The 13,199-nt window shown below is 39.6% G+C and overlaps 1 protein-coding gene across 2 annotated transcripts in view; it reads right to left on the minus strand.

The window, feature by feature from the left end:
* Positions 1 to 12,390, minus strand: part of LOC122661501 (protein MRG1-like) — a 77,107-nt gene extending 64,717 nt beyond the window's left edge. For both annotated transcript variants that reach the window (XM_043856909.1, XM_043856908.1), the window contains exons 1-5: positions 12,366 to 12,390; positions 12,167 to 12,334; positions 9,885 to 9,938; positions 9,620 to 9,633; positions 5,395 to 5,540 (exon numbers count right to left, since the gene is read on the minus strand). In XM_043856909.1, coding sequence (XP_043712844.1) covers positions 5,395 to 5,540; positions 9,620 to 9,633; positions 9,885 to 9,938; positions 12,167 to 12,313 — 361 coding nt within the window. In that variant the 5' untranslated portion in view covers positions 12,314 to 12,334; positions 12,366 to 12,390. The remainder of the gene's footprint in view (positions 1 to 5,394; positions 5,541 to 9,619; positions 9,634 to 9,884; positions 9,939 to 12,166; positions 12,335 to 12,365) is intronic.
* Positions 12,391 to 13,199: the final 809 nt, after the last annotated feature.

A 13,199-nucleotide genomic window follows, 5' to 3' on the forward strand; every position in this document is an offset into this window, starting at 1 on the left:
GGGCAGAGGGAACAAACTCAACGAAGAGAACAGAGGGAACAAGAGAGACCAGCCAGCCAGCCAGCATAGGGGTAACATTGCATGGTTACATGGCACTCCCATTGATGGGGATAAGAGAAAATCTATATGTAACTAATTTCACATGCAATTTATGGGAGGTGGGTCCAGTAGACTTAAACAACATTTGACTGGAGGATCTAAAGATGTTGTAGGTTGTCATATGGTCCCTACTGAAGTAGCTAGGGAGCTTGGTGATAGTTTGAGGGGAAAGAAGAAGAGGAAGGCTGACAAGCAAAGGATAAGAGAACAACTTGAGGATACAGTGAGGAATTCGATGGGAGGAGGAAGACGATGCCATCATGATGATGATGATGATGATGATGATGACTCCTCCTCTGATGAGGACATTGCAGTACCTGATGACATACAAACATCAAAAGAGGCTAGGGATTTTAGGCGGACTGTTTCAAGGAGTAGAGTAAGTTTTCAAGATGATCAGCAGAGATAGAGAGTAGGGGGTAGTGGAGGAGCTGGCAGTTCTGGAGGTTCTAGATTTTTTAATCCTTTTAGAATATCACAAAATGTGAGGGCAGCCCCAACACCTCTACCAGTACCAATACCACCATCAGCATCTGATCCTAAATTGCATAAGAAATGAAGCAGTCAACCCAGAATCAAAGGAGCATGGAAGGGGATGAAGGGATTGGTTAAAGAATCAATAACTAAGTGGATGTTATACCATACCATCCCAGCAAACACTGCACAAGGCCCTCATTATGATACCATGATAGATACCATTGCAGAGGCTGGCCCAGGATTCAATGGCCCCACCCCATATAAGGTAATGAATGTTTATCTACCTCAACAAAAGAGTGAGATTGATAAGTACATTAGTGAGATGAGGAGTATGTGGGAGACATATGGGGTGACTATAATGGCAGATGGATGGACTGGGCCTACAAGAAAGTCCATCAATTTCATGGTTTATTGTGATGAGAGGACAGTGTTCCTCAAATCTGTGGATGCATCCAAGAGATAAAGGATGGAAAATATATTTACAGATTGTTAAAGGAAGTAGTGGAACAAGATGTGGGTATTGAGAATGTTATCCAGATTGTAACGGACAATGGAAGCAACTTCAAGCTGGCCGGTGAGAAGATGATGAACAATAGTAAGTACCGGCTCTTCTAGACTCCTTGTGCAACCCATTGCATTGACTTAATGCTAAAGGATATGGGAAAGTTAAAGTTGGTGAAGACTGTGGTTGAAAGTGCAAGACAAGTCACCTACTTTGTATACAACCACTCCTATGCACTCAATTTATTGAGGGAAAAATGTGGGGGTGACTTGGTTAGGCCTGGCATCACAAGATTTGCCACCAACTATATTGCCCTCAAAAGTATTGAGACAAAGAAGGCCGGGCTAAGAAGTATGTTTGCTTCTGAGGAGTGGTTTGGATGGAAGGGTTCCAAGACTGCAAGTGGGAGGGAAGCACAAACAACGATGTCATCTGAGGACTTCTGGACCAAACTAAACAAAGTGATGAAAGTTTTGGAGCCAGTATTTAAAGTTCTACACGTTGCTGACTCCGCTCTGAAGGGCCCAACCATGCCAGTCCTTTATGCTGCAATAGACTTGATGAAAGATAGTATCTACAGTGTGGCTCCTCGCAGTAGCAAACACTTCTTAGATATCATCAATGCTCGCTGGGAGAATCAACTTATGCATCCACTGCATAAGGCTGGTGAGTAAATTTGTTTTATATTTACTAATTCATAGTATTATTATTTACTAATTACCTATGCATTTGACAATACCTCTATTCTATATGTCATATTTCAGCATACTACTTGAACCCTAAGTATCAATATAACAATAGGCTTGGTTTGGAAACTCAACTTATTGATTCTGTGAAACAAGTAGTGAAGAAGTTGGAGCCAGATGGTGCACTACAAGGAATTTGCAACAATGAGGTGAGTCTTACAATTCATTTGAAAACTCAACTTATTGATGCTTTCAAACAAGTAGTGAAGAAGTTCTTACTAATTTTTCACATGGGTGTAGATCAAGGTATTTAGGGATGCATTGGGAAGTTTTAGAACTGAGGCTGCGATACAAGGCAGAGCACGTGGTGATGCTGGTAATTCTTTTAAGTTTTAAATTACATATGTATTGAAATTTGAAAGTTGAAACAACATTTGACACATTCTTTTTTGTTGTAAACTTGTAATGCAGCTAAATGGTGGGTGTTGTATGGGGAATCGGCTGAGAACTTAAGAAGAATAGCAATTAAAGTCCTTGCCCAAACATGTTCTGCATCTGGTTGTGAGAGGAACTAGAGTACCTTTGCACTCATCCACTCCAAGAGGCGCAACAGATTGGGGTCTCAACGTTTATCTGACATGTTGTATGTGCACTACAACTTGAGGCTGAAACTGCAACACATACGCATGGGACATGAGGGATAGAGGGGCACTATTGATCTTGCTGACATCTTTCAAGTTGACTCAGACGATGAGGACCCTATTGTGGATTGGGTGAGGGATAAAGGTGAGCCAGTGTTGGATGAGGAGGGAGGTAGGCCCGACCCCATGATAGCTTCTGAGATTGGTGCTGATGTGGCTGAGTATATGGCTGACGAGGGTGAGATACATGCACGGGAAGCCTCACCCATACCATTCCAGCCCACTGGTGGCAATGTTGCTGATGATGAAGACTGGTCCAAGTCCTCAAATGATGATGATGGTGGTGATGGTGGTGATGGTGATGGTGATGGTGATGGTGATGCTGGTGGTGGTGGTGGTGATGCTGGTGGTAGTAATGCTGGTGAAGAATTTGACGGCATGCGAGAGCGTTATGTGGTAGGCCAGGATACGGCACCTGTAGAGCCACTCCGATTCACTAGAGAGACACAATTTGATCATGCCACACAAGATAAGGACCACGGAGCACATGCCCCCGCACCCCCACCCTCAGGACACCCCCTACAACCATACAGCAGGAAGCGTAGGGGTCGACAAACACAGTTGCAACCTAATCACATGGACATTGATGACCTATCTAGCTCTGTTGGTGGTTTGAGTATGGGTGATAGGGAGGGAGGACCGACTGGACATTAGCGTGCCCCATCTTTTGACGCACATACCACTCCATTGGCATCGGATTATGGTGCATCACAACCTTACGGTGGATATGGATCATCATCATATGGGCAGTTTACTGGGGTAGGGGACTATGACTACCAGTCCCAGTCCCAGGGACATACTGGATCATCTTTTGTAGATGACATCTTTGCATACCCTAACGGGACTAGCTACCAACCTCACCAGCCATACATGCAGCCAATGCCAACGCCTCTTTCGCCGGCGCCGACATCATATCACAGTGGATCATCTTCTTCACGGATAGGATCGATTGGTAACCCTAGTTTATATCCTAGGATTGGATACCTACAGTATGTTGATGACTCCATTTAAATGACACTTGTGGATGACTACACTCGTTTCTTCTCCGATTCTATACCGTGGTCCACATATGTCCTTCAAACAGAGAACAATGGACGTCGACTCCAGCGGGGTATGAGTGGGATTGATCCAGGGAGGCACAGCAACTATTATTAGCACTTGTAACTTATAAGTTGTAATTTGTGAACTTGTGAAGTTGTGAGTTGTGATTTTGACACTTTTTGTATTGCCTTTAAGGCTTTAAGCATTTGAGCTATTGAGTTTTGACTTTTGAGTTATTGACTATTAATGTATTATGGAGTTTATGAGAATATGATTATGAATTATGTCTTATGAGTTTTAATTAGTTTGTTTACATTACTTTTATGTCTTTAAGACTTTAACTGCCTAACCAATGTGTATTTAACCAAGGTTTACACATTAGGGTCGGCGACCGTATGTCAATCAAGGGTGCAAGCCCAAAACACCAATTTCCATTCATGTTTTTGCAATTTTATGATTTAAATGTGTTTATTTAGCTTAAATAAGGGTGCCCATAAAGTTTCAGGCCTAGATATGGCCAAATACCCCCCGAGATGGACCCCCGAAATATTGCAGAAAAAATGCAATATTTCGGGCATATTTCGCGATATTTCGGATATCTCGGTAGGCCCGAGATACCAATATATCGCGAAATATTAAACCTTGGTGTCAATTTAGGACCAGAACCGGTGACCGGAACCGATCAAGACCGGCAAAAATCGGAACCGGACCACCGAATAGCTTATTGGGATGGATCTGGTCTTAGTGATATACTATTGGTCCAGGCCGGTTCTGGTCCGGGTCTCCCAATGGGTCTAGAACCGATAGCCCATTAAGGACCTTGTAGGACCGGAACCGTTGGAACCGGATGATATGTAAATAAATTGAATGGGAAATTAGAGGCTTTCAATCCTAATCTATTAATAACATTACATTGTTTGGGACTTTTAACTGGCATTCTTTTGTTACTCTTTAAGTCATAAGTATATGAGTTGAGTTTGAAATGGAAATTATGAACTCTTAAAGCTAGTATATGAATCAATGTCTTTATTTTAAGCTCTACAAGACTATATCTATGTATGATGAAACTCCTGTTTTCCTAGAGAAACTCTCATTGTCCTTGTTTTGGACTCAATAATGTTTAGAACCGATTAGGAACCGGAACCGGACCACCCATTAGTTAACGGTCCTGGGTCTCAGATTTGGATCCGGTAAGCTTATTGGTCCAGTTATGGTCTTGACACCTTAGAGCCGGAACCGCTAAGAATCCGGATCGATAGCCTAGAACCGGACCAATTGACACCCCTATCGCTCTCCCTCACCCCCCTCCCCCCCAGACCAAATCAATTTTTATAAATCCTGTACCATAACTGATGCAGATCGATTCTTGAGCTTGAAATATAGCCATATGATCAGCAAGGGCTTGGTCCATCACTCAAAAATATGGGCCAGCCCATGGGCCATAGGGCCAACCAGCATAGGCTGAGCCAGACCAATTGAGCTGGGTGTTTTGGGCTCACTCAAAGCCAAATCGTGGGGATTAGTGTAGCTTGGACAGCAAGTTATTTCTTTATTACTTTGTTTCTTTTTTTATTTCAGACCATGTTTCCTTAGTAAGTTTATGGTGGGCAGGAGGCAAGGTGTGGAGCATGTGTATGGAACATTGGTGGGCAAGAGACAACGGAGTGGAAGTGGAGATCATAAACGTTTGGTTTTGGGCTATATACAGTTTCTCTCATGGTCTATTAGCAGAGACTTCTACCCTTTTCTCCATCAACAAACTAATATTAAGTGAAATAAGAGCGAAACAAACTAAATCAAGATTTATGCAGTTAAGAGGAGAAGAATTAATAGAGAATAAAAGCTAAGAACATATAACAGATTAAATGAGTAGAGCTAAGTGGGAAACCTGTAGAGCCCTTTGGCTTGATCTGTGTTGAACGCCCTAACTTAAGACTCTTATCTGCACTCAGTTGTTTTTCAAGATCCCGCTGCTTCCGGATATTCTCCTCAGTAAATTTCATTAAACGATCCACAGCTACCCATTCATCCCAACTGTTGATAAGTCAAGAAAATCAAATGCAAATAGTGACAAGTCAACATAATGGCGGGGAAAGCTGCAGTTATAACAATTTAGCTTCTTTTGCCCCCATTCTCTTCTCTATACTTTTAAAACGAAGTCCCCTAAAAAGGAGAACAGTCAGTTTATATAATGCTACTAGCATATGAAATGGGAATTAAGCAAACTGGCACTGCAAAAACAACACCAAGCTAATAAATGGTACAATCTCCTCCAGCAAATCAAATACAAATCAATAAATTGTAACAATATCTATGTATGCTTTCAAAACCACAAATTGCAGACTTGCAATTATAGATTCTTAATTTGGCAAAAGAAAAAGAGGGGGTGGACAAATGTCAAACTGGTTCTTACCAGATTAAAACATAATATTTGTAGATTTGTTCGGGACTTGTTTGTCGGACAATGCAAAGAAAGAACTGCATAGATATGACATTCAACCTATAATACCAACAACTGATATGAAAGATCTCCTTGGTTAGGCCACCGGATGGTTGGGTTACAGGTCTCAAACTAAGATGTTACGTTTTAGTCACGTCTATTGTTGACGTTGCAGGAATCTAACCCCCTAATAGTGGGGTTTCTATATCACTAAATCCCTTAGAAAACCAGAATCACAAAAAAAGAACCCAAACCAGATTAGAAAAAAAATATTTAAAAAAATCTGACAAACACAAGACAGATTGACCAGGAATTCTGGTCTAGTGGTCTACTCATTAGGAAGATTATCTCAGTAAAAAATTGAAAGCAATCCGATGGTTGAATTCAGAGTTATGATAGTTTCCTACTTCAGATAGGAAACTGAAAATTCAGGCAACAGCAGGATTTGATAGACAGAGATTCCATACTTTAAACAGAGCTCAGATGACAGTCCAACTAAATGATTTAGTAGCAAAACCATAAACAGTTAACAGAAAACAAGTTGAAAAGATCAAATCAGAAAAGTGAGGATTTTAAGAATTTGAATGGCACTAGGAAAACTGACAATTGCATGGAGTTTGAAGACCAGAACAGGATCTAGTTATGCAATTATGCAGCTAATCATACAAGTAATTGAAAATTGAAATCACACAGAAAAAGAATCTAGAATGTTTCAGATTTGAAGGAGCATAACAGAAATAGGACTCAGAAAAATCGATGGAAAGATGAAATCTTGAAATAGAAACCGAATCAGAACTAGAAGTACAACTCAGGAAAAGAAGATGGCTAATATAATATTATTATTTATCAAAACAGAATTAAACAAGCACAGAAAGCATGCGCAGAATTGAATAATAGTTCATAAACTGACCTGTTTCAGTTGGTGAAGAAAGAGAGATAGAAGGGAAAGGATATAATCAGGAATTCCACCTGATTTGCCTGCTGCATTCACAGCAGAAAACATGCTACTGAATTCCACAGCAGCAACACTTCTGACTTCTGAGTCCACATAAGTTTAACACCCTTGAATCCACAAAGGCTGGTCTGGGATCCACAGAACTAATTGAGCTGAAAGCTTCATCTTCATTCATAAATTTATGTGCAGGACTGAAGCCCTTACAACCTTATATAAAAGACTCAAAAACAGACTGAAACTAAGCTAAAAACTCCTCCAGCCAATAGCTTACCTTGGAGGTAGTCTTAACTAGCTAGAATACTATAAAAAAAAGAATAGGATAGAAAACAACTGGAAACAAGGCTGGACTCACAGAGTCCTAATCCAACCTAACTAAAACTCTTAAAATAACAATTAAAATAAAAAATAAGACTCCATAACCAGCCCACTGGTTTCTAGAAGAACCATAACTGAACCACAGTTCAGTTTGAACCAGAAATCTGGACAAGGTTGAACCACAGCCTTATCTTTTCCTCTTTCTACTGCTGGAATTCTGCATCAACTAACTTCCAGCCTTAGAATGTCTATTCCTCAATAAATGTAAGAGCCTTAACCCAGAGCAAGTTCTGTTTTCACAAGGTCCTAGGAGGGGTGGAGTTTTGGGTGGTCCTGACCTTCAACATTTTTGGTGAAAAGTGGCCCAGACTAAAACCCTTGCCTTCACTTTGGCAGGCCAAGCTTTCACCATCGCACAAGCAACAGCCCCTTATTCCACACTAAATATGAATCACTAAAACTGGCTTTATACAGACACTGCAAGGAGAGTAAACTTGTAATAAATTATGAGAAGGTTTAAACAAACAAGAGTTACTGTTGGAACCAAATGGACTAATTTGATCCAGAAGGACGATTCATTACCATTGAAAGCAAAGACATTAGAACAGTAGGGGCCAGGAAAATTCACCAGAGCTTAAGAACGAGCAGATTCTTCCAATTCTGACATTTCACCATTAGCATTTACATACACCGACATACCCAAAATGAAGCACAACTGGTCAATGCATTACATGCCTATCGATGGAAGAAAAGAAAGGCAATGCACCCATTAGCTACATGTTCTCCAGATACATCCCATTCTACCTTCCATAGTACACAAACTCGTTATATTTCGGTTGAGAAATCAAAAATTCCGAGTATCTCGACCTTCTCGAAACGAAATGCAACTTCGAAACCAAAAAATGCAATATTTCGACCGATATTTCGGTCATTTCGCAAAATTTCGAGCTTTTGTAACATCTCGCCAAAATATCAGCAAGATGTTACAAAGTCACGTTATAAATATACAATGTTTTGTGACTCTCGGTCGAAATTTCGACCGAGAGCTCACAGGACTGCATTTTTTTTCGAGTTTTTAGTCCTTTTGCTTCATTCTTCACTCATTTTTTGTGATTTTTTGTTTGTTCATTGAATCTTCGCTGCATCTACGCCATAAGCACTTAGAGAACATAGGATTGAACCTTCTAAGCACATCTGTAAAGCCTTTCCACTATTTTAGGTAAAACCATGTTTTTCAGAAAAAAAAACATGATCAATACATGTTTGTTTGTGATGAAATTAATATATGTCGGACACCGGAGGCCAATTTACAACCTCCCGATGTCTTTTTTTTTTTTGTATAAATATTTTTTTTTTTTTTCTGATTTTCTGATGGAATTTTTGTGGAATCAAATTTGTGTCAATGAGACACAGGTCCTCTTAATTTTTATATTATGATGGAGAACAAGATTACAATAACACCCTTAGGGCAACACTAATAAAACCCCAAACCCGCTGGACTATTGTACCCTTATACCCATATTACCACACTCCCCTCAAGTTGGTGCATAAATATCAACCATGCCCAACTCACTAACAACAGAAACAAAAGTTTTACAAGGTAGACCCTTAGTAAGAACATCAGCCAACTGATCCCTTGAAGAAACAAAGGAAATACAAACAAGTCCCTGTTCAAGTTTTTCCTTGATGAAGTGTCGATCAATCTCCACATGCTTGCTGCAGTCATGTTGAACAGGGTTAAGGCCCAATTGGCCCAACTGGACACTGTTAACTGCACTAGTGAACTTATTTTCATTTTTTGGTCATTTTTTTTAGTCCAATTGGGAACACATGTAAATTTTTTTCTTCTAAAAAACTATAATTCTATGCAGTTATACAGTTGAATATACATGTGTTGCATGCACATTGGACCTAACCCTGGTTCACAATGAATTACAAGACCAACCGATTCTCCTCTTCAGAACCAAGAGTTACACTTGCAGATCTTTAGAGATGACACCTGTAGGACACCCGTAATCTGCCCTAGATCACAACTGCAAACATGTAAGCAGCCTACAAAGTCGCATTGAAATCTTCAGATACAACTAATGATTGTCAGTCTCCATGGATTGAAAAACCTAATGTTCAACTGAAAGTCTAAGATCTCAGTTAAAGCCAATGGTCAAGCAAAACCTCCATGGACGCTTGCACGCAAATTGCAGGGCATAGCGATGGAAAAGAAATTGCACGTGTCGAATGGATCAGAGAAGGTAGGGTTCCCCTAGCACTCAGATGAAGTAATTCAATGAGTATTTGATACAGATTTAAATCCTACGTTAGCTTGCCTTAAGACGTTTAATCAGAAATCAGATCATTTATGTAAGATATAGTGCATTAGTGCGTAGACCAGATAAGCAAACTCACTTTTTGCTCCAACCCTGCAAAACCAATAAAAAGAAAAGGATATGAGTACTGAAAGCAGAAAAGAAATATTCTGTCTTTACTTCCAATTTGATAACCTAGAACAAAAAATAATGAGCCTAAGATACAAACATGAAAAATTGTTATCACTTACTCAATGCATTGAGTATATAGATATGTTCAAATAAAACTATTCATCAGAAAAGGGTGCTAATGAATAAAACGGTCATAAAGAGCAACAAAAGAGAGAAAGAAGGATTGTACTTACAAGGTAATGAACATAGTATTTCCATTCCTTCTTCCGAAACTCAACCTTTAGAATCTTGAAAATAAAACCATAGAGTAAATCAGACCTTATGCATTCAGAATTTAAAAGTTTAGCCATGACGGTAACAGAATGCGACGCTTATCATAAAAAAGTTGATATTCCAAACCAGAGAATAAGATATGGAGCAGACAAAAGTGGCAAGTGGAACATATTATAACCCCAATTACAACAACATCTCAGCTTTACTAGCTCAAAAGTGTAATTACTCCTATGACGTGGAGTTCCAATTTTGAACAAGGTGACTCATCAAATTCAGCAATGGGTCTGGCAGAAATAAATGTCGCAAGTTGACAGCTAAACTAAAATGATGTTAATAATCATCTAAGCATTTCAGTATAGTAGGCAGAAACATTGTACATTTATGCAAATTTCACAGGTAAATGTCACTTTGGTTCAAAATTATAGCAGTCAAGTTCAGTCTCATTGTTTAGTTTATATAGGAATTTGCAGTCAAAATACCATACTATTACATGAGAAGTTGCCATCTCAACTCTCAACTCTCAACTACCTAAGAAATTTATCATGTGCATTGTCCTACCGACTTTGGGTTAAGTCTCTGAATCACATACTCATCAAGACCATGACCAATGAGAACATACTGAAATGCCTGTCATTTTATTGTCAAATTATTTTAAAAAAAATTAGTACAGGATGAAGACCTTTGCGCATTACACCATTCATTTACATATGCATATGGTTCATTGGCATATTAATGCACTGTTTGGGAAAATCTCTGGAGTATGAGTCACGAGAAAAAACACTACAGGAACTTAATGAATCTGAGTAGTAACACAAGGCTGCATGATGCAGTAGCCATATATTTTCTATGTAAGTATGACTGCTTTGGAGGGCCATAGCTTGTCAGGTCTAATGAGCCCACTCCGAAAGCACAACTGTTTCAGGTCAATATAAAGGAGCAAATTAAGGAGGTGAAGTCTATTTTAACTTTTCCAAATCTTTAGTTACAGGAGGGAACTATTGTATTTTCATTTTCAGTTATTAGTATGGTGGCCAAATTGTGTGGGCCTTTTTTTTTCATCTTACTTTGCCTAGTTCAATAAGTTACTTCTGCCATAAAGAGTCCTACACTCCTAGCCAAAGAGTCTAGTTTGGTCTTTTATAAATTGTTTTCTCAGAAGTCTTTCTACATACAGGGCTGTATAAATGAGTTAAGATTTACACACACAAAAATCTTTTCTTTTTCCTCCTTTATCAGCTAACCCATAAAAATACACCCATGGTATTGGTATCCAAAGATTCTAATCAATTCTACAGTAATCCCTCTCTTCTCTTTTATCTGTTCATCTCTTCTTTCCTGTTCTACATTGCTTTATAGTTCTGCATGTATCAGTTCAGCATAAACTAACTAGTGCATATCTGATCCAGTTGGCCCTGGTGACAATTGACAGGTTAGCTCGGATTTCATTGATTCTGATTTCTGAGCTTTATTTCAGTACTAATCAGAGTATAGTCTGCATATAAGTAGCATTATTGATTTGATTGGTTCTGCTTCTATCTTCATCGCAGATTAACTTCTGTTCTTCATATTATTGTTCTACAGTCATATACTTCCTACCTCTTCTCTGCATAACATGAAACACTCCCTTATGATCCATAATATTACCCTTTTCCTTTTACCTCACAGAATATGTGATCCAAACATAATGTCTTTATACTCCCCCCCCCCCCCCAGAATGCTCAGCTTTTCCTTTCCAAATTTATTTGTAAGAAGATAGCAGCCTTGGAAGGACAACCCCCCCCCCCCCCCCATTAAAAAAAAAAATGGTCACTCCGCAGTATGCACCGTAAAAGCTACAGACAAAATCCAGACAGCAAAGCTATTATTATCATCATTTAACTAAGTGTAATATTCATTCTCACACAAGATGTCCACTACAGAACCAAGCACCTACGGTTTCCTCTTTGCATATCACTATTTTCCCCAAAAAGGGTTGATTCAATCTCAGTCCGCGTATGAAATCTGAGCGACAAACATGTTGCGTGAGATCTATGTCTCTTGAGAGGAAATTCAATCACAGTAACCATCCAATGGTTCATAAATGGAAGGTAAGCAAAAAGAAATTTATCATGTAGTGACAAAAATATTTAATCGAACACAAGTACTGCAGAAATGAACAGGAAACAAATATGAGATCAAAGAAAACACTAGTGAATTCCATAAATAAAGAACAGGTGAATGAGAGAGAGAGAGAGAGAGGTACCTTGGCTTCGTAGAGTCGAGGGCCGTGATAAGCAAGGACCTTCTCCCCTTCGGAAAAAACGCCGGTATCTGAAGCGGAAGGATCCCCGTTGCTCTCATCGCCGTCTGAAGCTGCATTATCCTTCGCTCCGGTGTTTGAGCTCCCCATCTCCAAACGAGAGGGTGTCAAGAACCAGAATAGTAAATGATACTTCCTCGCTACTGCTGCTTCCCCTCCTCCCCTTTTCAAATAACCAAAGATGGAGGGCTCAGTAGCTCCATTGCCACTTTAGCGCAGTGAAATAGCAAGGACAAGCTCCCCCAGCATTTTAATAATTGCCCTTTTCCCTAAAATTAAGAATGGAAATTGAAAACGGATATAATCATAAAAGTAACGCTATTTCCGAATTTTTGTCCCCTCCAGTTCCAGTGTCTGTAATAGGGGAGGAGAGGTCTCGAACTCGAGACAAATATACCCCAGGCACCACTAAGATCAGGGATCCACATCCTCTACTCCCAAAAGTGGCGCTACCATCCTACTTCCATGTGCTGCAAGGGCGCCAGCTGGATTGACAGCAATCTAACGGTCAGTATTGCAAGATTTCAAATTAAAATTAAAACCACATGGGATTTGTTTGAACCCACTTTAAACCTAAACCAAAAACCAAACCCACCCGACTGGTTCAAAAATTTCAAACCAACCCTTTTCACTCACTCTCACACTCATCTAGATTCCACTCGGATCGGGCTCTTCTTCTTCTCCATCGAGCTCTAAAGGTGAATGCCCAAATCGACTTATCCATCTAAATCCCCAAAACAAAATCCCCATTCCATGTTTTGAATCCCTTGTTCAGATAGCAAGTATAACGGAGATGAATCCAGATTGAGTGATTGAAGAAGCAAGGCATTGAAGCAATGGAAGGAAAATTAAAAAACTCCAAAACTTAAAGGTTAGGTTTCTGAAATCTAGATTCAATTCGTCGGTAGAAAATTCAGATAATGGGAAACGAGAAAAGATAAAAGATAAACCCATCCATATTCGAGCGCGTCAAGGT

Source organism: Telopea speciosissima, chromosome 5 (assembly GCF_018873765.1).
Source record: "Telopea speciosissima isolate NSW1024214 ecotype Mountain lineage chromosome 5, Tspe_v1, whole genome shotgun sequence".
Lineage (NCBI taxonomy): Eukaryota > Viridiplantae > Streptophyta > Magnoliopsida > Proteales > Proteaceae > Telopea > Telopea speciosissima.